The sequence below is a fragment of the Amblyomma mixtum genome, chromosome 7 (genome assembly GCF_055824585.1).
Source record: "Amblyomma mixtum isolate Tamu chromosome 7, ASM5582458v1, whole genome shotgun sequence".
In the NCBI taxonomy this organism is placed as follows: domain Eukaryota; kingdom Metazoa; phylum Arthropoda; class Arachnida; order Ixodida; family Ixodidae; genus Amblyomma; species Amblyomma mixtum.
In genome coordinates, this window is record NC_143018.1 from 61,019,842 (window position 1) to 61,045,388 (window position 25,547).

Below are 25,547 nucleotides of genomic sequence, written 5' to 3' on the forward strand. Positions count from 1 at the left end.
ACGCGGTTGGAGCACAGTGAACACATCGACAGTGCGCGATCGGTAACGGCCAGTCGCAGCCATGGAATCGTACGCATCGACAACGCTGTTCGTCTGTGCTCTTTCGCTGCATGCTCTGCTAGTCTTTGGTCAAGGTGAGTTTCGGAATTCGTGGCTGTTGAGGATTTCGCTTAGTTTGGCTGGGCGCTGTGATTTTCTACCTGTTAAGCATCGAAGTCGTCCGAACGTAGTTCTGAGACCATCCTGTACAAACAGGCGAACGTGGCTTTAAGCAGAAAGTTCGCTGATTTTGAGCGCGGCTGCCTGCTTTGCAAGATAGCTCGTCTTCTACTTGACTTATATGCTACAAGCAAGGACAATTTGTACGCATTAATCTGGCGTTGAAAGACTTTGTTACCTTAGCGCTACCAGGAGTAGTCAGGACAAAATCGGCGCAGTAAAGGGACGAAGTTTGAGGTGGGTATAGTTTGCAGCAAAAGTTATGGAGATGATCGAGTGTGTTTTGGAGCAAATTTCTGGCAGTGTTGCCACGCAATCAGTCACCTGGTATTAATATTAGCAACACATGAAGCATCCGTGGCCCTTCATAGCTGTAGGCATTTAAGGCAATTGGCTTTCGCGAGTTTCCCAAGATGCACTTTTTCAGCGCACAGGCATCCCATAAATTTTTGCTATCGAAAGTACGGGAACATCGGCCTAGCCAGAAGTTCCTGTTGGAAAATACCCGCTACACCATAACGAACTTTTAGGCTGAAACATTCGTACGAAAAAATGAGAAATAAGTGTCTTAAAGAGGAGAACAGAAAAGATAGGTAACAAGTATGGTTGTAACGGAGATTCGGCAAACTATGTTTCAAATTTCGGGAACCGGGGGTAGGTCATCTGCATATCTCGTACAGCCGCAAACTCTTTCCAAACCTTGGTTTAAATGCTGACGAGCCGGGAACAAAATCAAGTAATCTTAGCTTAATTAGGAAGCGGGAATTTAATGTAGATTTTGACAAACACTGATTCAAGGGAGGACGACTGCATATATAGGATGATGTTTTAAGCCAAATCGGAAATTTTGATATTTCACCGCAAACTTTAACATTTAATTGCAGGAAAAAATATCGGCTTGTTGAATGGTTTGTTTCTTCTCTAGTTAGAATGTCTAACACATCTGCTATGTTATAGTATCTTTACAGTAGAAAAATATGCTTCAGTACGCTGTAAGTCGTCGTAGAACTTCCTGCATCAGTTTTTCGTCACTGCTGCAGTGATAATTGAGTAGTTTCTCCGGAATGCTTGGGAAGTGGCCATAAATGTGAATATGTTGTTTCAATAGATATTCGCACCAAAAAAAATATTTTTATCATGGAAAATTTCATTAGTAGTGCTGAAAACGTGTATTCACTACCCAGGGAGGAAATGATACGTATACTCAATTTTATTGCTCGTAACGATCAAATAAAAAAAATTGATAGATTACATGTCGAAACTTTCAATTAAGTCCTTGCAAGATTGAGGTCAACTGGGACACTAAGGGCCGAGAGCTGTCTCGCAACCTAGAACATGCAGCTTTTTCGGAATTTTGGGCGCCTTTGTAAAGAGATCACATAAATAAAGCTCTATCCCTTCTGCTGAATGCCGGCTTGGTATTTATTAATTTTTGAGGATCAGAACCGTCAGAAGTAAAATGTTTGGAGGAACGACTATAATTATAAAAAAAAATTCGTCGTTTCTTGCAGCCATGCCACGATTTTGTTTATTTGTATGCAACGTGCTCAAAACATGGCACCGCCTCCGAACAAAAAAAAAAAAATGTTCAAGCGCAAGTGCTTGCTTCGTCCCCAGCATGCTGTCTTTCAAATACAGATTTGTTTCACCAAATTGCTACAAGCTCGATGGCTAGTGGCGTTTCAAGGAGAGGCGAGGTGGAATCTAAAGAAAAATGAATATTTTGCAGATAGACGTGCTCGAACCTTCTCGGATATACCAAAGTTTTTAGTACAAGCTGGTTTATTTCTCAGATTTTTTTCTGGTTTTAAAGGTATTTAGGTGGCCGTAGAGTAAAGGGGCCATATCATGAAAAATAAATCCAGCAAGGAAGACAAAGTGGCGACAAGTAGCAATTTGTGCAAAAGATTACGATGACACCGTCTCGAAACTGTTTTAAATATTGAAGAAAATGATCTCGGCTAATCGTTCGTGACATCCGCGCAGATATAGCTTGCCATTAGTGAACTGTGAGGAAAATATGGCATGCTAGTGCTGCCAGGAAAAGGTTATTCTGTTTTCCTCCAGCCTGTTTGCGTGGGGCACGCATCGACAAACAGCGCTTGCAGATAACCCGGAATTCCGCCTGGATGGGCCCGAATCCCTGAAACCCGTCACGCGCTATAGTGTCACTCGCGCAGAGATCCGCTCACTCGAAGCCATTCAGCAGTTACACCGCCACCTTTCGCCTGTCCATTCGTTTGGTCCTCGCAGCTTTTGCGCAGTGGTAGGCAGCTATACCGTTTCTTTCAAACACTGGTGCAAGTACATCTCATACCTCGGTACTAAACTTAATACGGCCCAACAGAACTTTCTTGTTTTGATATTTTTCAACAGTAATATAATGTTCAAAACTTCACCAGCGCTGCGACGAAGAACAAAGACAGAGAAGGAAGGACAAGGACAAGCGCTACTAACAACTGAAAGTTTATTTGAAAAAACACAGATTATATGCACGCAACTGACAACCCAAAGCGCCTGCTGTATCTAGATTCGTAACTTTCTTTTGGGTGCTTTTTGCGGGAAGCGCAGGCGGTTTGGGTTGTCAGTTGCGTGCATATAATCTGTTTTTCAAATAAACTTTCAGTTGTTAGAAGCGCTTGTCCTTGTCCTTCCTTCTCTGTCTTTGTTCTTCGTCGCAGCGCTGATGAAGTTTTGAAGATGTACCAACTAGCTCAAACCACGATTTTGCTCCAGTTAATATAATGTTTTTTTTTCGTTACTAATTAGCTCGTTCCAAAAAACAGCTTGTAAACGCAGTATGTAATCCCTCTCTTTGCGTCCTCTTTCTTTTCCTTACGCTATTAGTTATTTATTTACGAATACTTCAATCCCACAAGGGATTTTAGCAGGGTGGGTATATGAATACAAAAAAAAGGAAAATTACAAGTACAAGTGTCAAAATCTCAGGCAAAAAGCTCAGAGATAAAAGTTAGAGTGATTAATCGCTCATCGGCAATAAACAGAAAATAAATACGGAGCACAGGCCTCATAAGTGCAGGAAAAAAAGGTCTGACAAAGAAGCAACAGTATTACACAACCGCTCATCGGCTGTAAACAAAGAAAATAATGCGGAGTGCAACTATAACAACTAGTCAGTAACAAAAGTATTTAAACGTGATGAGCAAGTACAACTAAATGCAAAAACGAAGAAGAAATCAGGGAAAACTTAAACTTCTAGTAAATGATGCCACAGATTGTGTCGTTGCCTAGTGTTGTTGTGTCGTTGCCTATTGCCTTCCTGCCGTTGAAAGCACGGACGGCGTTGCTGCATTTAATATATATGTTGTAAGTTGTGAAGTAAGTATAACAGGTGTGCAAGATAGAAGGCTGGGGTGAAGCTGAAGGTGTAGGCTGGGGGTGAACGCAAGGGGGTGAAATTGGGGGCGAAAGCTGGGGGTGAGGCTGGGGGTAAAGCACAGGAGAATTACTCCGGTTTACGCTCTGTGATCAAGTTGAAGTATGTAACCACAATTTCTACCTTCTTTGTGTAGACTATAGAGAAACCAGGATAGAAGAAAAGTTTTATTATGAGCAAGTTTAGAGGCTGACCTTATAAGTGAAAGTTTAGGATGATACTAAGCTTAGAGCGAAATGAAAGTGAATAGGAAAGATAGAGGCGAATGGGAACGAGAATGAAAAAAAAAAAACAGGTCGCAACAACCGCAAGCAAAGAGTAAAGATGCCCTCAAAGCATAGAGTTCAGTAGTTGTATCCAACAGCTTCAGCCGCCAGCCGAAACCTCCGTTTCTAGGAATCTGCCAAAGTGGCGGCAAGCTGAAAAGTGCTTAAGGCAGCATGATTTTTTACAATCTTCAAAGGTTTTTGCTTAGGCTAATACCCGACGTCAACAAACGGGTATTTAGGCACGATACAAATGACAGCAAACAAATGCGACAACGCGGAAGCTCAAAAGCAATTAAGCTTAGCAACTCCGTCCTATCTTGAGCACCTCGTTCGATATGCTGCCCTGCATGTGGAAAATCTTTGCGTGCCACTAGACAGGGCACCCATGGATAATTGGCGATCGCGGCTATCAAGTTAAGAAACCCGAACAAAAACAAATTGTTCTCGCAAAGACGCAAGGAAAAAGGAAGACATTGGAATGGTACAGTCCTTTGTGGTCAAATAGAAAACATTAACGGACTCCAAGAATGCAGCATTCCTCAGCGGAGCGCCTCATCTTACTGCTCCATCTGAGAAAAAAGCAAGTTGGTTTAAAAAAGTAAGTAGTAGTAGTAAGTAGTAAAAGACTTTTAATCGACCATAATTTATAGGCCGAGCATGTCGACCGCCTAGGCGACCAGAAACCGCTGTTCTTCTTCCCCTTCAGCGCCAAGCCAGTCGAGCCAGGTGGTGATGGATAGAGAGGGTGGGGGGTAGGAGCCCGACTGCTGAGCAGCCGGGCAATAGAAGAGGCAATGGGCCAAGTCCGCATGGGTACAGGGACAGTTGAGACAGGAAGGGTCCAATCGATAGCGATAGAGGAAGAGGTGGGACGGGGTGATAACTGCATTCATCTGAATGTGCCGAAGAAGGCGAAACTCCGGCACCGTGAGTGATGGATGAGGGGGAGGGTAAAGGCGTTTGAATTTAAATAGTTTATGTTCAGGTGGATCCTTCGACGCTAAGAAGAGAATCGTTCTTGTCTTTTGAACAGTATATCTAACCCTAAAATCTTTTTTCGTGTAGCCAGTGTTTCAGTCGGCGTTTTTGTTTTATTTCGAACTGCAACCAGTAATTGCTTAGTCCTTTGGTCAGACGTGAACATTGATTTACTTACATGGTGCTCAGGAGGACTAAAACATTTGTTGCTAAACTTGATGCAGTAACAAAAGGACATTACGGAACGAAGAGAGAAAACGTCATTGCAAAGGTCACTGCCTGTAGACGATTTTCGACAATTACCACTGCTGATTCAGAAAAAGAATTCATTTTTTCCCAACTAGTGGAGACAAAGATATCACCAAAGATATCACCAAATGAGAAGTCAGTTTTTTTCCCTGCAACGTAAGACGCGCATGGAAAAATTGAAAGTTTGAGCAGTGGTTCCCACTATAGAACGGTCTAGTTCATTAAAAAAAAAATGGCAATATTAGGGTCCAAACAGAAGATGCATCTCATAATTTTGGATTCTGTTCTCTTCCATTTTGTATTTTGTTTCAGATATATGGATGAAAGGGACTACTCATACAGACCGTTGTATACATTTCGTACTTTTACGCCTGACACGTTTTTCAACGACGTTGTTTTCATTTCCTGCAGGTCCGCCAGACACGGGAGTATGCAACGCGGGAAATGTGTTCATCTGTTACCGCGAGTACAGCTCGGTACTCTTTCGGCAAGAGCTGATCCCGGGACCGGATGGCGCCTACAACGAGACAGCCTACAGCGAAGCTTGCGGGTAGGTCGGAGCATAGTGCCTCGAGGACCTCACTCTCAGAGGGAGCTTCAATCTCGAGCCCAAGTTAAACATTCCCTTTCAAATAATATATAGTTTAGTTTAGTTTATGGGGTTTAACGTCCCAAAGCGACTGAGGCTATGAGAGACGCCGTAGTGAAGAGCTCCGGGAATTTCGACCACCTGGGGTTCTTTAACGTGCACTGACATCGCACAGTACACGGGCCTCTAGAATTTCTCCTCCAAAGAAATTCCAGCCGCCGCGGCCGGGATCGAACCCGCGTCTTTCGGGTCAGCAGCCGAGCACCATAGCCACTGAGCCACCGCGGCGGCTAAATCATATATAGTGAGGAACATCTCCTGGTCGATAATTGCAACCTTTTACGTGAAGTTATTTCGCTTAGAATAAAAAGGAACGGTGTATGCATCAAGCAGAAAGTTCTGTAAAAGTCTTGGCTGAAAATATTTTCCACAATTCCAGAACTGTAGACATTGGTGAAAACAGCGCGAAAGAAGAAGCCCGAAGGCGAAACGAGGAAGTGACAGGAAAGCTCTTTGCACCATGTGACGTTGACTGCATCTGACTATCTTTGGCACTGCCTTCCTATATATTGCGCGAGTTTCGCTCAATAAATTCAGTTGTCAGTCAGCGCTCTTTCCTGTCACTTCCTCGTTTCGCCTTCGGGCTTCTTCTTTCGCGCTGTTTTCACCAATGTCAGAATGGACCAACTAGCCCAGCAAAAAGTTCTGCTAGATTTCCAGAACTGTAGAACTTGGGAACGTTCATTTTTCATTTCGACAGTTCCCTTTAGCTCTCTAGAAAAAAAAACCTCAAGAAGAATTACAATATGAGATCTATTAGATAATTTAACTATGCGAAAATGAGGTTTTAGCACCTCAAGAAAGAAAGGTTGCATTAGTTAAGAATTTTTGAGAACTGAAAAACAAAAATGGGTACGTCACATGAAGACCTTGAGGTAGGTTTGTCAACACTGCGATGGGTAAAGTTTTTGTTGTTACAAAAATAGAGAAGCTTAAAAATGAAACTCCAAGATTTTCGTTGAGGTTTTACATATTGAACAGTTAAAAAAGAAATAGAATATCAAGGTATAAATTAAAGTTTATAGTTCACGTCCCAAAGTGACTCAGGCTATGGAGGATGCCGTAGTGAAGGACTCTGGAAATTTCAACCACCTGGGGTTCTTTAACGTGCACTAACATCGCACAGTACACGGGCCTCTAGAATTTCGCCTCCATCGAAATTCGACGGCCGCTGCTGGGATCGAACCCGCGTCTTTCGAGTCAGCAGCCATGCGCCTTAACCACTAAGCCACCGCGGAGGCAGAAGGAAAGGAACCACATCCCAAAAAATAGTTTGTTTCTATTAGGCCTCGCAATGCAGCCACTTGTATCCATGTGGACTAAAACATGCGCAGAAAATATTTGTTTACATTAAGCGATGTAGACAGGGTCTGTGAAGCTGAAGGATCTCTTCAGGGCTCGTAGTGTCGTAAGCATGGGCACGTGGTGTCCATACAGTGGCTCAGCCTATCAATGGAAACGAGATAATCTTATGTCTTGTCTTTACATGTGTTACAAAAAGTTACTAAGTGTCCAAGGCAATGTCGAAGGCAAAAGCACGTTTCTTCTTCCACATGTAAACTGCGGCTAGTTACTTGTTTCTACTTGTGTCCTCTCAAGCCTGTGGTCATCAGAGCCTGATTTCTTGTTGTGATCGTTGAATTCCGATACTGTGTTATATGTGACTCCGATTAAGCTTACATGTTGTTGTTTTTTTTTCTACAGCGCCTTCACGCCTGTGTCCCCTTGCCAGCAAAACATCGGCCACTGTACCAAAGGGTTCAAAGACCAGTTCGTGCGCTCTGAAGACGGCTACCGGGCGATCAGGGACATCGCGTGCAACTCAGAATCCCTCCAAGGTAACTATAAAAAAAATTATAATGAAAGCATGGGCTGTTACAATTACGTTGTAAATTTGATCAGGGCGTTCGACTCGGTGGATGGAAGACACTCAGAGATGTAGAGTATTTCAGACCCCCGAAAAATTTGTGCTAATGAAGTAGGAAAATATGAACTTATTATTATAAGTCTGCAGACTGTAGCGTACCCAACAATTCTGGAGAAAAACTTTTTTGGTCGAGAATCCTTTTGTCAACGCAATTTTTTCATACAATGTAAGATTTCACTACAACAATCAATATATCCGCGGGTCACTCGGCGGTAGTCTTGAATTTTTTTTTCTATTAACGCTTTTGCTATCGTCAAAACCGTTTCCCATTGGCTTTCAATGAGAGTATTAACTATTCGATGCGATCGATGGAAGCACTTTAAAAGAAAGAGTTTGCTGCATATCAGAAGAATAGAAAATGATTCAATATTTCCATAAAAGTATTACAGTTTTCCAATTTTCAAAATTTTTGCCCCAAAATTGCTGGACATGTACCTTTCTGCAGAGTTGTAAGTTAGGAGGTGACTATCTCGACATGCGTCTTAGCTGCACGCAAGAACTTTGAAGATACGCCAGAGCTAGTCTGTAAAAACCTATTGCTAACATAATAAGGTGGATTGCTGAGCTAGTTGGTACATTATTAGTAATAAACTGCAGCAGAGAAGAAACAATGACAGCGAAGGAGCACACAGACAATTACGAAGCTGCTCATCCTTGTCCTTGTGTTAAATTTTTTTTTATTGCGACAGTGTGCCTGGTGGCATAAAGTATTATTTACAAACATAGGTACTATCGGGACAAAAGTTTACGGGAGGCGAGTTCTTGGATAAACATTTATTGTAGCTCCACCTCGCTACACAGTCGCCTGATATCGTATGAAGTTATTAAAGGCCTGGGGTGCGAGGTGAGCGACTGGGTAGCGAGGTGAAGCTACAATAAACGTTTTCCCAGGAACTCGCGTCCCACAAACTTTGCTCCCAAATAGCACACTGGTCTCTCGAAGGAAGTTCAGTAACGTCCGGTGGTGCGGCTCAAAGCTCCATTCTTATACATCCGGTGGACGTCCTGGGGTCGTTCTGTACCGGAGCAGATGTCCCTTCGTTGCTGCTGTTTCTTCTCTGCTGTAGTTTATTATTAATCGAAGTTAACGTAACGAGTAAAAGATGTTTTGCTATGAAAGAAATAACACAGCCGGATATTGCGCTTTTGGCAGTTCAAACGTTTTCATAAATCTTGAAAATATGAATGACCATCTCTTCATAAAAAAAATTGCCTAGAAGAAAAGGCCCATTTACAGAAGAAAGAACAAAAGTTCAGGTCTTGAATACAGAGCTCGCAACCATATTTTTATTAAGGCGAAAGCCTTTAGTGGCTCATACTGTCGTCCGTAGAAGAAGACCCAATGGTTGCTTCAGATAGAGGAGGAAAAAATGAGCCTGGAAGCCAAGTTTGATTACTGTAGGTTAATTAGTTAATTAATTATCGGCAAAAATGTCTAAATTACGTCGAAATAGCGCGGTCGTCGATATAGCCACGGGAACGGTGTGAGGTCACATCCACCGGAAGTCGTCACGGCATAGTGAAAATTGTCACAGAATGGTCGAGAAAACGTAGGATTTGTATCAAATTAGATGGAGAAATGTGCAGTTGAGCGTAATTAATACTTAAGATCCCCGAAAGATGTACAGTTTGGGTATCGATATAGCCATGGGAACGGTGTGACGTCACATCCACCGGAAGTCGTCACGGCATAGTGTCCTCGGCTTTCGCCTCTCAACACTTTAGTTGCCAGTGTGTCCACGCAATTTTTAAAGCAACTTTTATTTTTCTCAGCTAGCGCTTTGGTTGAAGAAGGTGATGATAGTTAATAACGCTTCCAGAATTTCTTTTTTGAAGATGTGAACTTTTGGTGCAGCGCTCTACTAACTGCGCTGCTGTGTTCTGCCACAAAACGCAGCGCTCGTACGAATCTCGGTGTGCCTCAACAACGACCGGATGCACAAGTGTGTGGATAGCCCCACTCAGCCGGCACCGGGAGCGAACCCTCGGGAATACTGGTGCAAGTAAGTGCAGCACACTTCATGCACCTTTAGTACCACGACCGTATATACAACCGCCGCCGGATTTAACTGGAACATGCACGGCGCTTGCACTTATACTGAGTCTTCCTCAAGGCGCTCTGGCTGGAAAAAGCGAACGTCAACTCTTCATGGAAAGGTTTCCTTCAAGAGGACCTGCCTTAGTTTTTTTTTAAGGCGAAAGTCTTTAATGGCTCAACCTGTCGTCCGTTAGCAGAGCGAGTAACACGCGTTTAACTCGGGAACTATAAAAGATAGAAGAAAACCAATGGCTGCTTCAGATAGAGGAGGTAAAAATGAACCTAGAAGCCAAGTTTGATGACTGTAGATTAATCAGTTAATAATTTATAGTCAAAAATGTCGAAATTGCGTCGAAATAGCGCGGACGTCGATACAGCCACGGAAACTGTGTTACTTCACCTCCACCGGAAGTCGTCATGGCATAGTGAGAATAGCCACAGATTTGTCGGAGAAACGTCGGATTTGTGTCAAATTAGATGGGAAAATGTAATTAGGCGTAATTAACACTTAATATATCCGAAAGATGCATAATTTGGGTATCGATGTAGCCACGGGATCGATGTGACGTCACATGCACCAGAAGTCGTGACGGCATAATGTCCTCAGCTTTCTCCTCTCAACACTTTAGTTGCCAAAGTGTCCTCGCAATTTTTTTTATCTTTCTTCATTATATTTAGTGGACATCCAAAACAACTTGCTCTCTATTTTATTCGCAGTAAAAATCGATTTTTTCGCTTTCTATGGCTGTATCATTGTTTGTTCAACTGCAAACGACGCAAGCATCAAGTTAAAATAGGTTTGGTTGTTTTATTTTGGCAGAAATACTACGTACAATGCAAGAACAACAGTCATAGATAACTTACAATGTCCCGATACGGTCGAAGTTCTGGAAGAAAAACGGAACATTTTCCTCAAGAAAGTGGTTCAGAGTTATGGCGCTGATGCTGAAAAACTTGCTGTGAACTCAGTCAGGAAGTTGCTGGCAGTGTGAATTAGCCTCACTTGCGCGCGAAAATAACAAGAACCAACGCCATAAAAGTCGTCGCAACGCGTGTGGCAGCGATGCGGGTATTTTGTTTTTATTTTTTGCATTCTCCAGCTTATAAAATATCTATTTTAAGCTCAAGCAGCGTCTATCTCGCTAGAATTCGGGGATCGGTCAATTAGGCGAGCTTCAAATTCTCGAAGTGTCTCTTTAAACGTTCATTGATTCGTTCTTGAAATATTATAGGAGTTATATGTGTTTCGTTACATATTACGAGATAATATCCACGCTCTAGTTATCGATAGGCAACAACCGTTGCACTTCTTTGGTACGGGTTGCACTTTACTTGCCTGGCCTAATTTCCCATAATTTTCCAGGAAGGTTTCAATTTGACCACCCCGTGTCCTGTCAGGCCCAGAAAGTTTAAGATATGTGAACAGTAAAAATATAAAAATTTGAGGGGACTTTTGAGCTCCACTTTAAGGGCATGACGTGAGGACGTTACTGAGTTAATGCCCATATATGCGGAATTGGTCTTTCTCTAGTTTACATTCATAGATCCCGGGGAGTTCTCATATCACTCCTGGCGCAGTGGTGCAGCGGTTAAGCGATGCGCCATTGCCCTGCGATGGCAGGTGCTGCCACTGGTAGAACTTATGAGACCCAGATTAATCTTCCCGAACAACCTCTCCCGAGCAGTCATTAATTGAATTGAAACCTGCCATGATGGGCAGTTTACTCCCAGTCCCGTGGCGAGTCTCCCACCTTCCACCTAGGTTGCTTCTCTGGAGATTTTTCGTGCAATTTTCGCTCATGGTCAATGACGCAGACGCTGTCTTTTCTGCAACACTATCTCGTTCAAATGCGCTTTAAATGTAAAATGGCGGCCACACGCAATACTCAAATGTGAAACATTTTTGTTTACTGATAAACTTGATGCAGTACGTAAGAAATTGTTTTTGTATTACTACAGTTCAAATAAGTTACTTTCCTTTTCGTTCTACAGAGAGATTAGAGTGTAACCTAAGACGGTGTATATCTTTCTGTACTCTGTATTGATGTGTTGTACTTCGGTCTGCTTATGATGTATAATCATATGTACACTTGTGCTGCCTGTGCTGTCAGGGGGGCATAGCCTAGTCAGGCCCCATCCGGGCCTTTTGCTATTGCCTCCTGAGCCAATTTGTAGCAAATTGTCTCAAAGAAAGAAAGAAAGAAAGAAAGAAAGAAAGAAAGAAAGAAAGAAAGAAAGAAAGAAAGAAAGAAAGAAAGAAAGAAAGAAAGAAAGAAAGAAAGAAAGAAAGAAAGAAAGAAAGAAAGAAAGAAAGAAAGAAAGAAAGAAAAATACTTCTCTCTTCTACTTGTCTCCAGGTTCACCGAGGGCTCTCTCAGGTGCGTCGACGACGGCGTCAAGGAGTGCAAGCACCCGTACGAGCAGGAAAAGCCGATCTTCAAGCGGTACTTCTCCGCAGTGTCCAACCTATTCCTGTGTGACGTTCTCTCCAGCGGGACGGGAACCGTCACAGCATCGCAGGCGTTCGTTTTTGGCGCGCTAGGGATCATTCTCACGGGGCGGGCAGTGGCCAAGTCATAATAAACGCGTCTTCTTTCATAACTTTGCCTTTGTGTGTTTATTTGCTTTTCCGTCTGCAACAAAACAGGTTGCAACAAGCGAACTAGCCTTAATGTTGCGTCAAGTTCTGGGAGGCTGCATTTGTTAACAGAACAGAAGATACCATTTAGACTTTAGTCAAGGGTTCGACGGCATTTTTGTTTTTGTTTGACCATGGTCAGTGACCAGTGAATCTCATCAAGCCACTTAGACTTTATTGTTCCCGCACAGAAATGGTCTTTTTTTATTTATTCTGCGGTGCGATTAGTAATTCGGTCTTAGTATATTTCCGAATCGATACGAGTACTTTACCACCCCACTGTCGGAGAAAGAAAACACAAAAGAAAGGACGTCGGGGTACGATAGACATGGAATTTCGTGTAGCAAGCACGAATGCTCACGAAGTTTTTTGTTTTTTTTTTGCGAGAGGATGGCATCTGGACAGTGTTGCTTTACGTCTACTAATTGCATCTACGGGCGTAGCTCTATGCCTTTGGCGCTGTGGTTTTTGATATACTCTTTGTACTAAATGAAACGTCATCAGCAAAATAAAACTAAGACTAAAGGATTCAGTGGTGAGTTGGTTGGAGTTCACGGAGTTACAAAATGCACGCTTCTGATATGCTGGTTGCCTTACATCTATAACAAGAAATGACAGACCATGGAAACCTTAAATTTAATCACCCAATCATTACATAAATTGAGATGTTTTACTTTTTTTGCTAAAGCGCAGCTAATTATCGTTAACGCCATTACAGCTTTTAAACTTGGCCGCTGAGCAAGAAAAAAAAATTAGCGACTAAAGCGAAGTGTAGGGCCAAGAGAGACCACGTATATTTGTTTACAGAATCTTTTCCACTGCATAAAGAAACATTCGCAAAGGAACATTGGCAACGTTGGGCAGGCTGGGGCTGGAAAAATTACGAAATATCCGGTCCCGCTGTATTTATTTCGTGGCATTCTCATCATTTGGAGCGCGCAGTAGTCCATTATACGGCGACGACAACACGTATAGGTTCTCACACCGATGACTTTGGAGGAAAAGATTCAACTGGATTACCACCTTTACCGCATACCGAGGTTAAGCCTACCGTGTCCGTTGAAACGCGACATCCCTTCTTATCTTCCCTTTCTAAAATCTTTAACTGGTTCCCTCCTGAGCAAGCGTCGTCATGCAGAGCCAGCCCCCGCATCTTCTTGTTTCGGACAAGTGTAATAGGACAATTCAGAAGACAAGGGAATGTAAAGAGGTGCTCATTATGACATAAATGACGGAAGCCAACAGTCGTCGAAACCAAGTGGCATAGTGGATGTCTTTTTTTATTGCGAAAGCAATACTGCTCGAGGTTTCCGCTCTTGGCCGTCGTCCCGGAGAATCCACCATTGACCTTTAGCGTGACCTATGTGTGACGTCATACCAGCTGTGGAAAAGCGGGGCCCCAACTCGGCTCGTCGCAATCGTCCCAGCGAATCCTCCACGATATGTCGGATGATGTGTACAAGGTGAAGCTGCAACGATGTGCTGCAGCTAAGAAGCGGCGGCGCGCGGAAGAAGCGGATGAAGAGCGGGAACAACGTTTAGCTAAACGGCGTGCATATTATGCAGCCAGGCGAATGCGTTCAACACCTCTTGATCTGGGTGCTTGCTTTCGCAATCCACTAGGCTTAACCAAGCTAAGCCTCTGCCAATTTTTGTATTACTTTTTACACTTTTATCAGTCGTAGATCAATAAAACAGAAGAAAACACAACCCCATGCTGCCGGTGGGATCCGAACACACGACCTTCGAATTTCGCGTCCGGTGCTCTACCAACTGAGCTACGGCGACGGCCGGCATATCTTCGGCTTTCGGGGATGTTTATGTGTAGTATAACTGGTCATTGAAAGTGTTCACCAGCGCCACCATCATCCATAGCGGCGGACGTAGTAGGTCCGGACAGTGAGGGCGGAAGCAGTGCGAGAACCCTCGTATGCTACCTATGGTATCAAGACTGCCAGTCTCGAGGCTCTCGATGTCCTATTCAGCAGGCAAGCTATTACTGCAGTTATTACTTGAGGGAATACGAGAGCTCCACGGAAAAGCCAAAGGGGGTTCGATGCTTTATCGTGCATCCCTGCTTCTTTTTGGTCGGGTCGGAATTGACTCGTCTGCACAGACTTTTGAGTTTGTTAGGAGGAGTCTGTGCAGACGAGTCAATTCCGACCCGACCTTTGTGGAGTCGACCTTTGTGGAACCCCCTTTGTGGAGTGCACCGAAGGCCTTGTTTATTGATTGCCAGTGGCATGTGGTAAACAATACATAGGGCAGACTGGTAGGTGCATGAACGAAAGGCTACTAGAACACAAAACTAATTTCGAGCAAGCTTGCCGGAACCTGGGAATTCATTGCAGAGATTGCCCTTCAACAAGTTGCGCACCTGTTTTCCAGAAATGCAAAGCTTTGGCTAATCACAAAGACCAGTTAGTCAGGGAAATAATCGAGGCAGCTTCGATAGCGAGTCTGCGCGACGATTGTGTCAGCACGCCGTCTGTTGCTTTGACTAAGAAAGAATTTGAAATGTTAAAAATGTGATTATAAATCTCTGTGATTATTTATCTGATGTTTTTTTTTTTGGACGCTTTAACGATATGGTTGTGACGCATTTGTTGTGTTTTTTTGAGGGGGAAGAAGGTATAAGAAGCAGTGTTTCTTCGAAATAAAAACCAGTTGTAAGTCAGCGCTTGTCTCTTGTCCCGGTGTTTTGCGCTGTTCCGTCACAAATGAATAACCAACATGCCCAAGCTGCTGTCCTGGATATTACTTGAGAGTTGTTTTAATCCTATATATGTCATTTTCTGGGGTTTTTTTTTTCAGACGCCTGGGTATGATTAGTGTAAAGTGTTTCTTTTCTTCGACGCCTTTATTTGTAATAAAGTGTCAGCTGCAAGTCAGCACTCGTCGTGTCTCTTACTTCGTCCTTGTTGTTCCTTCGCGGTGTTAATCACCCAAGCATGTAAACCAGTTAACTAGCCCAGCTTGAAATTCTTACTGCTGTTCGTGTGGCAGTAATTGCGAGTTAAATTTGAATAAACAAGCGCCTCTTTGCATATGCTTCTATGACCTGCATGCCCGGCGAAAGGAAGAGAGTATTGGGAGTACCTGTTGCTGAAGTACTGCGTTGCTTTGGGCGACGATGGCTGTAACGCGTGTCTTCATCTCCCTCATCCTTCGATCCTTCACCACCCTAATCAAACTAACGCCATCATAGTGCGCTCGGAGAGCCAGCTGCCGCCTTCCGTGACTTGGAAGGACGTGGTTGTAGGCCAGTTGGTAGGTCATCGTGAGGAGCAAAACCGCAAAACTGGACGGGACAGAGGCAGGCGCAAACACAGAGTGGTACTGACAACTGAGCATTTATTGAAAAACAGGAGCGCTTATATGCATCAGCCGCGTGTGTAATCTGGCAAACAATCGGAAAATGAAGATGAAACATGAGAAAACAATTCAATGGCAACTATGAGGAAAACATTGAGTAGGCAAAAGGGAAGAAACCGAGCAAGGATGACACAACCAACGTGCGCAAAACCAAGCAAAAACAACGTAGAGAGACAGAGATAAAAATCTCTGCCTCTTCCGTAACCGAGAGTGGAGTAAGCATGAAATGTTTACGGGCATAACACATTGGTTGTAGATGGTACTAGTCAAAATCTTGAAATGGGTCTAGTGTTTAAAACACCGCACCACACATACTGTGCACAGGTCCATGTGGACGCAATCGTTTCCTTTGAGTGTCTGGGGAATCTCTTCCGCCCTGCCTCGTCAGCTGTATCCGATTTCTGTCAGGCTCCATTGCTCGGCTTAAGCAGCTGTGACGATGGCGGCATTGAAATGCAGAACGATGCAGAAGCGTACGCGGACACGACGAGACGCAGGCCTGACAAGAATGTATATGCAGCGCGTTCGAATATTCCGCGAGCGTGTATACATCTGCCTGCCAGAGGGGGAAACGTCATGAGCTGAAGGCCCAGCGGCCGATTTTTACATGCGTGTGTGTGGGACCGCGGCGCCATTTAGGGGGACGGCGCGGAAGCAATTTTTCCGCCTAAAGCCTTCTCGCCCTGGAGCTCCCCTCTTGCTCTAAGCGGCCCTCTCTCTAAGAGAGTCTCGTTAAATTTCGTACGGTGCCCGGATGCTCTCGTTTCAGCTCCCGGATGTGTGGAATTCAGTGCCCGGATATTGGCTCTCAGTCTCGGCGTGACGTCACCACACTGCCGACAACGAGAGCTAAAAGCATTTCATGCTTAAAAACGCTAAATCTTTCTGGAAAATGGACGCAGAAGGCGTGCTGACACACTTATCTGGCTCCGATCTCAAGATGGCAACAGCCTCGACAATTTTTCTTTCCAACTGCTCCTTTCTTCGTCCTTTAATCTGTGCGCAGTTCATTTTAGAGTAGCAGTCTTTACAACTGAGACAGCGAATGGGCAGGCAACATCCTCCGGGCCTCCGTGTCTTCGGCACCGACATGCTCCACGGTGTGGTATCGCGAAACGCTACCAAAGCCTTGTGACCACATCGCCTCGGTCATGCTCTCTCTCCGTTTTTCCTTGCCCACTGGGATAAGGTGGCTTATTAAAGCGCGCTGCACCAGCCACCGGAGCGCATTTTTTTTTTCGTTTCCGTTATCACGGAATAAAGCCGTCCTGTCTGAGCTATGCTGTCTCACAAGTCTTGCTTCAAACACGACACAGGTAGGTACATATCCACACCCAGCTAAACAACCTCCCTTCACCAAAACTCGCACCTGCCCGTCCTTCTGGAATCGGTCCCCGGTCACCAGGGAATAGAAGGGAACTACCGGGCACATGCTCTCGCTCGCGACGCGTCCCCGAACAACCCGTCACATTGGCTGGATGATTACAGCCACAAGGATGAGCGAGCAGTGCACTGAAAAGAACGAAAGTAAAGAGATAAAGAACTTCAACACACCCGCCACTTCCTCCCTTCTCCGCTCGTTACTTGTCGCGAATCGACTTTAGACAAGCGCAAAAAAAATTATCTACCGTGTGGACCTGTATACGACCAAGCCATACATGTATACTCAAGAGCTCCGACCACCCCCGCTGTCGTGCATGTGGTGCCCATCCTGACAACACAAACATATACAGGACCTGCTCGGGTGCCACAGAGTGAGTGCACTGCCTCCAGCGCAGACCCTGCCCTCCCAGGTACCCATTACTGGAGGCCGAAGCTCCTTTTGCACTCCGCCCAATGCTGTGGCTTGGGGACCGGGGGGCCGAAACTCCTTTTGCACTACGCCCAATGCTGTGGCTTGGGTGCCTGGGGGCCAAAACTCCTTTTGCACTACGCCCAATGCTGTGGATTGGGGCCCTGGGGGCCGAAACTCCTTTTGCGCTACGCCCAATGCTGTGGCTTGGGGGCCTGGGGGCCGAAACTCCTTTTGCACTCCGCCCAAAACTGTGGCCACTGTTCTTTGCCCATATCGCCCACGTGTTGGGCGATATGGTCTCTGACTCTCCGACTTAAGATGGTGACACGGACCAAGGTCGGGAAATAAATGTTTTCTTTCTCTCCCGCCAGGGGATGTATGCGGCGCTGCTCTGCCTCCCCGAAACATTTGCTTGGGGTCGCCTTTGAATTTGCGCTTAATCCATAGGTGATTTCCGTCAGTAGTAATCGGTATCGTGAAAATATTAAAATCTGGAAAGATACTCGCAAGAAATAAGCGGGGCATTTATTCTCACCTAAAGCAAGCCACCTTCGGACGGGTCCCGGGCTGCATGCTGTATACTGAATTCTAGGCGTTATTCGGTTCTCAGGAGGGTCGCTTTGCGGCCCGCGAACGCCCTGGTGCAGAACAAGAGTCGTTGGCCTCTGGAGGAATGGCATATGCCAGGGCCAGGGTGCCTTGCACATTCAAACATTAGGAACAATCAAGATTGACGTACGTGAAATTTGTTTAACAAATGAATCTCCTTGACGCAATGATCTAATTATGAAGATAATTATGAAGAGTTGTTGAACGCGGGAAGGTTGTGGAAAACACCATTGTCTTTGTTGTGGCCTGAGGAGCAGGTGGCGGTGAAAATACAAAACAAAAACAAATGACAAAAATGAATCAGTGCATTACGAGCTTGACGGAGTAACTTGCTCTCGAGCAAAAAGAGCGATTTATATGTATTCCATTTAAACGAGTGAACATCTTCAGATACATATCCTTATCAAAGAAACGCTGTGGAAGACAATAAAGATGAAGTGATCTGGCCGGTGAACAGTGGAGCCAAGCAAGCAAGACTTCAAGCATGTCCCCGCCTGGATCAGTGGCCGCCTGCATCCCTCACACAAAGGAAATCACTCTACAGGTCTGAAGATTCGCCGCAGCATGAGCGGTAAGCGTTTATACTCTTTTTTTATTTCATGAAAAAATTTCTACTCGACTCGCAGGAAGCCTTTAGAAGTGATTAATCTCTTGAGTTTGGGCTTGGGCATGTAATGCGAAGGCAAGATAGCCGCTGGTCCTTAAGGGCTAAGAGGAGTGGATTCCAAGAAAAGACAAGCGTAGCAGTGGGCGGCAGAAAGTTAGGTGGGCGGATGAGGTTAATTGAAGAGACACGGGAGAGCTAGGCCTTTGCCCTGCAGTTGGCGTAGTCAGGCTGATGATGATGATGATGAATGTTTTAAAAAGAAAGCAAATTTAGCAGCATCGTACCATAGCCTGACTACTGTTTGTCGTAAGATATAAGTATTTTTTAAAGAACGTGTGCACGTTGGCACGAACTATCGAACATGGCGCACGGAACGCTCTGCAGGCAACTTCATTGGTCTCAGCAACACTGGATAAATAACAGTGAAGCACGAGTTTCTACTATTAGCACAGCACACGATCTGATCACAAGACGTGTCTTCTGTGCGTTTGTGTGATTTCTGTGTTTCTAAGTGCGTTGCTGTGAGAGAATGCGCTGAGAAAAAATTCAGAGGGGCACCTAATTCTATTATATGTTATCAGTGCCTTAGCTGTAGCAGTTGTTGATGCCTACCCCGAAAGTGACGTCATCATCGGTCTGGTGACATCACTTTCCTCTAGCCAATGGAATTGCTCCCGTTCGGTGACGCCACTTCGGTAGTGCCAATGGGCTAATTTTATGACCGACGACGCATTTTGGTCTTATGGTGCTTCTAATTCTATCGAATTAAAGCATTAAAACTGGCGCAGTGGTGGTATGATCGGAACGACAAGTGAAAAGCAGTGTGTATGCAGTGCTCGAGTGTGCGAATTCGCGAGTGAGATGTGTGAAGGTGACAGCTTGTATTTTAGCTTTGTAAATAAGTTTTCTTCGCAAATATAGACTTTTGGTGTGGTTTTGGTTTTATGAAGGTTTGACGTCCAAATGCGACTCAGGCTATGAGGGACGCCGTAGTGAAGGGCTCAGGAGATATCGACCACCTGGGGTTCTTTAACGTGCACTGACATCGCACAGTACACGGGCCTCTAGATTTTCGCCTCCATCGAAACGCGGCCGCCACGGTCGGGCTCGAACCCGGGAACTACGGCTCAGTAGATGAGCACCTTAACCTCTGAGCCACCCCGGCAGGTGAAAAAAGTTGTGCCTGCGAATTTTTTAGTCATAAGTACTGCATTACTGCAGCACTGTTTGCCGCGTTGTGGGATAAAATTAATTCTAAACTGCGCTCATAGTCTCTACTTCGCGTTTCGTGTTTACCAGCGCTGCAGAGAGCGCGGTAATGAATGTTCATGTACAAAACAACGTTCATGCTTTTTACTATCAAACGCGCGATTCATTTATGGCAATTTGTTACAATTTTTTACGCAGCGGTCCAGTCCTCAAGCCGGAACCAAGACAGTTGCGTCTCCCAAAAGCAGGACGGGCTCAGCGATGCTTCTTCTTCATCAGAACACACACCCATCCTTCAGCGATGCTGCTCCGAATGCCAGTGCGTCGACAACTCGGCGTGCAGCGTCCAGTCCGTGAAACCTGAACCATCCGATGGTGAACTGCCAAGCTTAGAAGAAATACATCGCTTATTTCTTGCGAGCTTACTTCCTGACTACGATTCCATCACAGAACTGACAACAGACGACCAAGTTCTCTGTCCAAAGAAACATGGTTCTCAAAACACAGAGGAGCGGCTCAGCTCAACGAAAACGAAGATCTCACGCATTACGCCTCCCAGCAGTCATTCTCTTTTCCGGACTTCGGTAAAGCAGCGGCGAAGAATTGTCGTGCGCGCGCCCATCAGAACAAAAACATCGACCGCATCGAATGCGCGTGACTCTGCTAATCACCGCATTTTCCTGGACATCAACGCGTGCGCAGTGAAAGCGTATCGCAAGCTTTTAACAGTAGCTCCAGAGCATGACTATTGCACGATACTGACTCCTAAAATGCCCAAGTCTGTTGCGAATCGCGGCGTCCTCCGCAAATACCCGTCAGGCCCAACGGGGTTTCCTGGACCAACGGCTCATTCTTCTAGTTCCTGGCATTCACCTGAACTGAGCCAGGGGTCGGGGAAGATATATCACTCTCGAGACTACCTCAATCTCACCACAGTGAACGAGAACGGTAATTTCGGTCAACGTGAAGCCGTCCTCCAAAGCTGCTCGTCTGGGGAAACGAATCAGCAGCGCTCGAGTTTTACTTCAAGTAACGCCTCCCACCTTGAGGATCCGGGTGTCATGGTGAATCAATACCAAAGCTACCCAGAACTGGTTAGCGCATTTACTGAAGCCGAAGCGGGAAACAACGAGTCAATTTCACAACCCGCAGAGCCTCACGCAGAAAATGGCGCCCCTGGTTCATGTCCTGGCGGCAAACAGGTTCCTAAGACTCGCAAGAGCGCCCCCAAGAAACAGAAGAAGGCAGAGGTCCACCGCTGTTCGTCGTGCGAGATTGTGTTCCGAACCAGGCGATCTCTGACCGTTCACATGCGGCGTCATACGGGTGAGCGGCCGTTCCGTTGCCACCTCTGCCCGGGGGCCTTCATGTCGCAGCAGGTGCTCTACTACCACATGCTGCGCCACTCGAGCGTGAAACCTTGGAAGTGCGACCTCTGCCACAGGGCGTACGTGAAGAAGCACTTCCTGGACGTACATATGCGTCGCGGTCACAAAAGGGAGACCCTCCACAAGTGCAACCTCTGCCCGCAGGCGTTCGCCGTAGCGACAAGTCTTGAGGTAATGTTTCTTGACGTACTGTTTTGATAGAGGTCGTGGAAGGGGTCTGAAAGTGCTGTCGATGTGAATCAGGATGTTGGTGTGGGCTAGTTGGTTCATTGCTATCAAGAGATTAACCCAGCGCGAAGGAAAGAGCTTATTGTTTCATAAACCATCATGATATATACCAAAGACCCTGGACCACGTGATAGCGTCGGCCGATTGACCGTGTGAAAGAACGCCTCAAAACGCTCGATTGTCGGGCTGTCTTTCGCGTTGTCAATCAGCCGACCGTATCGTGATTTCCAATGTCACTGGCATATACTGTGCAGATTTATGAAACAATAAATAACCAGTCGTCAGCGTCCGTACTCTGTTATGTGTTCTTGCGCTGGGTTAATTTATGAAAGCTGTTGATGTGAACTTTCCGGAACCTCACACGCGATATGGTACGAGCCTCTAAGAACTTTCGGCCAACATAACTCGGAATAGTTTTAACTTACTCGGACATCCCACAACGCATAGGCTTTTGTTTTTTTTTGCATTTGCCTTCTACGAGAATGCGACCGGTGTGGCTGGGATTTGTTCCATGACCTCATGTATAAAAGGCCTCAGCCACTGCACGAATGTACCTCAACGTAACCTAAGTTGATTATTGTGCAGGCTAAACCGACAACTTAAGTCTGCGGTGAAGTTTCCCGGCATTCACGACTCTTCATGCTGAATTCTCCGTTAGGACGGATGAATAGTAAATAAATTGTAAATTGTGGAGTTTAACCACCCGAGTATTCACGTTGGTTATAAGGAAAGCCGTAGTGAAGGGCTCCGCATTAGTTTAGACCGTCTGGGGTTCTTCCACATGCAGTGAGATAGAACAGCACATGGGCGCCCTTTGTGTTTCACTCCCATAGAAACGCAGCCGCCTTGGCCGGGATTGAGCCTGACTGCTTAGCCCGTGGTTAAAGTTTTTCTTCCTACGCAAGCAAGAAGCTCATCATGAGACGAACTAATAAGGGCAGTAAACCTTGAGGGCCGCTGAGAAGAACTTCATCAAATTGTAGTTTTCAACAAACATTGATTCTGTACCACTTTCTGGTCATGTTATCTCCTGCCCGGCAGCGAAAAGACTATTTATGGTTTTGAAAATCGAATTTAAAGATTTTGCCGCCCCTTGGTTCAAACTCGTTACGTCCACACCGAGGAGAAATGTTCACCACCGTTTCAAAGTGAATGGCGGTGAAGCTTGTGTTCTGGGATTCGAGCCAAAAATTCAGTGCCGAGGCACGCAGTTTACTTTCGAAACCGGCCTGTGATGGCGTCGCTTGTATTTCATTTTCTGGCCTTTTCTAGCTTATAATGGTTGCGTTTTCGGTTAGAGTGGTTTCCTCGTCGTTCTAATGCAGCAGTCAATCGATACATGGGAACTTAAGTTATCAGTGTACCTTTACAGCTCTACAGCTTCGGAGGGGGGTGTAAACATGCCACTGCACATTTCGACAGCAAACACTTTGGGCCGGACACTTTCAGGGAAAGGCTGCATAGACGCAGTGTACAGGGTGTGCCATTCTTAGTTGGCCCATGCTTGTGCCCGGGTTTCTGCGGCTGTAGCTGCGCCAGCCTGAGGCTCACCGGGCAGCTGGCACACTGTGTACTAGATAATACAAAGCGCAAAAGGGACAGGACGAACGAAGAAACAACACGGACAAAGCGCTTCTTCATTCGTCCTGTCCTTTTTGCGCTTTGTATCATCTAGTCATGTACCAGCTCGCCCACCAATCGATTCTTCTGAACACTGTGTACACCAGGCGCCAGCCGCACAAACCGCGCGATCGAGTGTTCCCGTTAAGTGTGGTCCCCTCTGTACGTCCACGTGATTCTCAATCTGAGCAGCTCGTGCTTGTCTTCGCAGGTTCACAAACGAACTCACACTATTGAAGACAAGCTATCTCTGTGCCGCGTCTGCCTGGCGACCTTCCCCGACCGACACACCCTCCTGCGACACGCCCTGGCGAACCACAGCAACGTACGCCCTTTCATCTGCGACCAGTGCGGCAAGTCCTTCGCGCTGCCTTCGGCCCTCAAGAACCACAGCCGCGTGCACACGCACAAGGTGACGACGGCCGCCGCCACATCCGAGCAACAGGTCTCATCTTCGGACGTGGAGTCGACTACACTCCTATCAGTATCCCCTTCTCCGACCCAACAACTGTGACCGGCGCTTGTTCTTCGTTCGTTTCGAATCTCTGTTCCTGGGACACACGAAATGGTCAATAGCATGTGTAAACGATGAGTAGTGTGAAGCGTTGCTTGGCCGCAGCGGATACTTGCCTTGAGCGAAAATAAAAGAAGTGAGAGGAAAAAAATATATACAAAAGTAATGACCCCCCACTTCGACTACGCTGTCAGTGAAGCAATCAAGAAGAAAAAAATAGGCTTGGGCAAGGCATGTAATGCGAAGACAAGGTAAAACCGCTGGTCCTTCGGGGTAACGGAGTGGATTCCAAGAGAAGGCAAGCGCAGCAGGAGGCGGCAGAAAGTTAAATGGGTGGATGAGATTAATCAGTTCGTGGATACAGAGGCCGCAGCTGGGAAAGGACAAGGTTAATTGGAGAGACATGGGAGACGCCTTCGCCCTGCAGAGGGCGTAGTCAGACTGATGATGATGATGATGAGCAATCCACTATTCTCTTCAGAGCAAGAGCTCTGCGTAGGTATTTCTCTGGGCTAAACGGCGTCGACGTCGGTCCCGTATGTCGTGACCGAAAGCTGTGGCCAAAATTAGCATTATCCCGGAGGATTTGGCCGGAGGGCCTATCGGGCCCATGGAGTAGACGTAGAAGTAAATATTGGCTCAAACAGAATATGAATGACGAAGACACAAGAAGGTCCATCTAGCTAACATCTTCCCAAGATACTAGCGTTCATTATTCTTAACTGTAGAAGCACGGTCAGCTTGCAAAGAGCTCGAATAGACTTGGCTACAGCTCTCTATACCCAATTGATTGGATACAACAAATTGAAACCGTTGATTAACGCAATTTTAAGGCGAAAACCTTTAATGGCGCATGCTCGCCGTTGCGTCCGTCCGTGCGCTGGAATCGTGCCAACTGTGGCCTCTACTCTGCGCAGTGCCGCAACCTCCTACCCTCCTTAGGAACCAGTGCGCTTGTGGGGGATGCAGCTGTGCATAGCAACCGTGACGTCACATAGTTGCGGTAGAACGAGCTCGCGCGCGTCGACGGTGGCACCTGCACCACCGCTCCTTCGCCAGATGTCTCGTTGCAGTCGAGTAAGTGAGACGCATGGCTCCGAAGCGGCCCAGAGAGTCCCTCGTTTACTACAAGCACCTCTGGGTAATTCAAAGGGATATCGGCGAACTCTGTGGCCATTCAACTGGGGCGCCATGTACAACATGGTATATGCAGTGGGTTGACCACAAGGCTTTCGCCAAGGACATTTGAGAATTTCCAAAGTAATTTTTGCATATAATGTAAGATCTCACTATAGCAATCAAAATATCCGCAGATCACCGGACGACAGTCCTGTATTTTCTTTTCTATTAACGTTTCTGATATCGTTAAAAGCGTTCCCCATTGGTATTCTATGGCTGTCTTAACTCTTCGATGCGATCAATGGAACCGCTTCAAAAAAAAAAAAAGATTTTGCTACATATCAGAAGAATGGACCATTACCTTCAACATTTTCATAAGAGTATCTTACAATTTTCCAATGATCAAAATTTTTGCCCGAGAATGTCGCACATGTCCAGCGCCGTTCAGATGGACGCCGCAGTACACTGCACTAAAGAAAACAAAAAACTATTCCTCGTGCGGCCAATACTGACGTAATGGAAAAAAACAGCAGGCACAATGATCGTTTTCATGAAGCCACTGTAGCAAGTGTAAGAACACACATGACGCATATGTGTTCCTCCTCAAGAATGCTACTCAGTTCACTTGAACTCAATGATTTTCTATGGTGGCTCAATTCTAGAGGCCCGAGTACTGTGCGATGTCAGTTGCACGTTAAAGAACCCCAAGTGGTCGAAAT

At 45.7% G+C, this 25,547-nt stretch overlaps 2 protein-coding genes across 2 annotated transcripts; both read left to right on the forward strand.

Annotated features, from left to right (window-relative positions):
* Positions 1 to 12,327, forward strand: LOC149336247 (uncharacterized). The gene is made up of 5 exons (XM_089554680.1): positions 1 to 134; positions 5,524 to 5,662; positions 7,466 to 7,599; positions 9,586 to 9,691; positions 12,084 to 12,327. The coding sequence occupies exons 1-5, from the start codon at positions 62 to 64 to the stop codon at positions 12,304 to 12,306; spliced, it is 675 nt and encodes a 224-aa protein (XP_089410806.1). The 5' UTR covers positions 1 to 61; the 3' UTR covers positions 12,307 to 12,327.
* Positions 12,328 to 18,707: 6,380 nt separating this feature from the next.
* Positions 18,708 to 23,709, forward strand: LOC149336248 (uncharacterized). The gene is made up of 3 exons (XM_089554102.1): positions 18,708 to 18,714; positions 20,158 to 21,518; positions 23,407 to 23,709. Exons 1-3 carry the CDS (start codon positions 18,708 to 18,710, stop codon positions 23,707 to 23,709), a joined length of 1,671 nt encoding a protein of 556 aa, XP_089410228.1.
* The last annotated feature ends 1,838 nt before the right edge of the window (positions 23,710 to 25,547 follow it).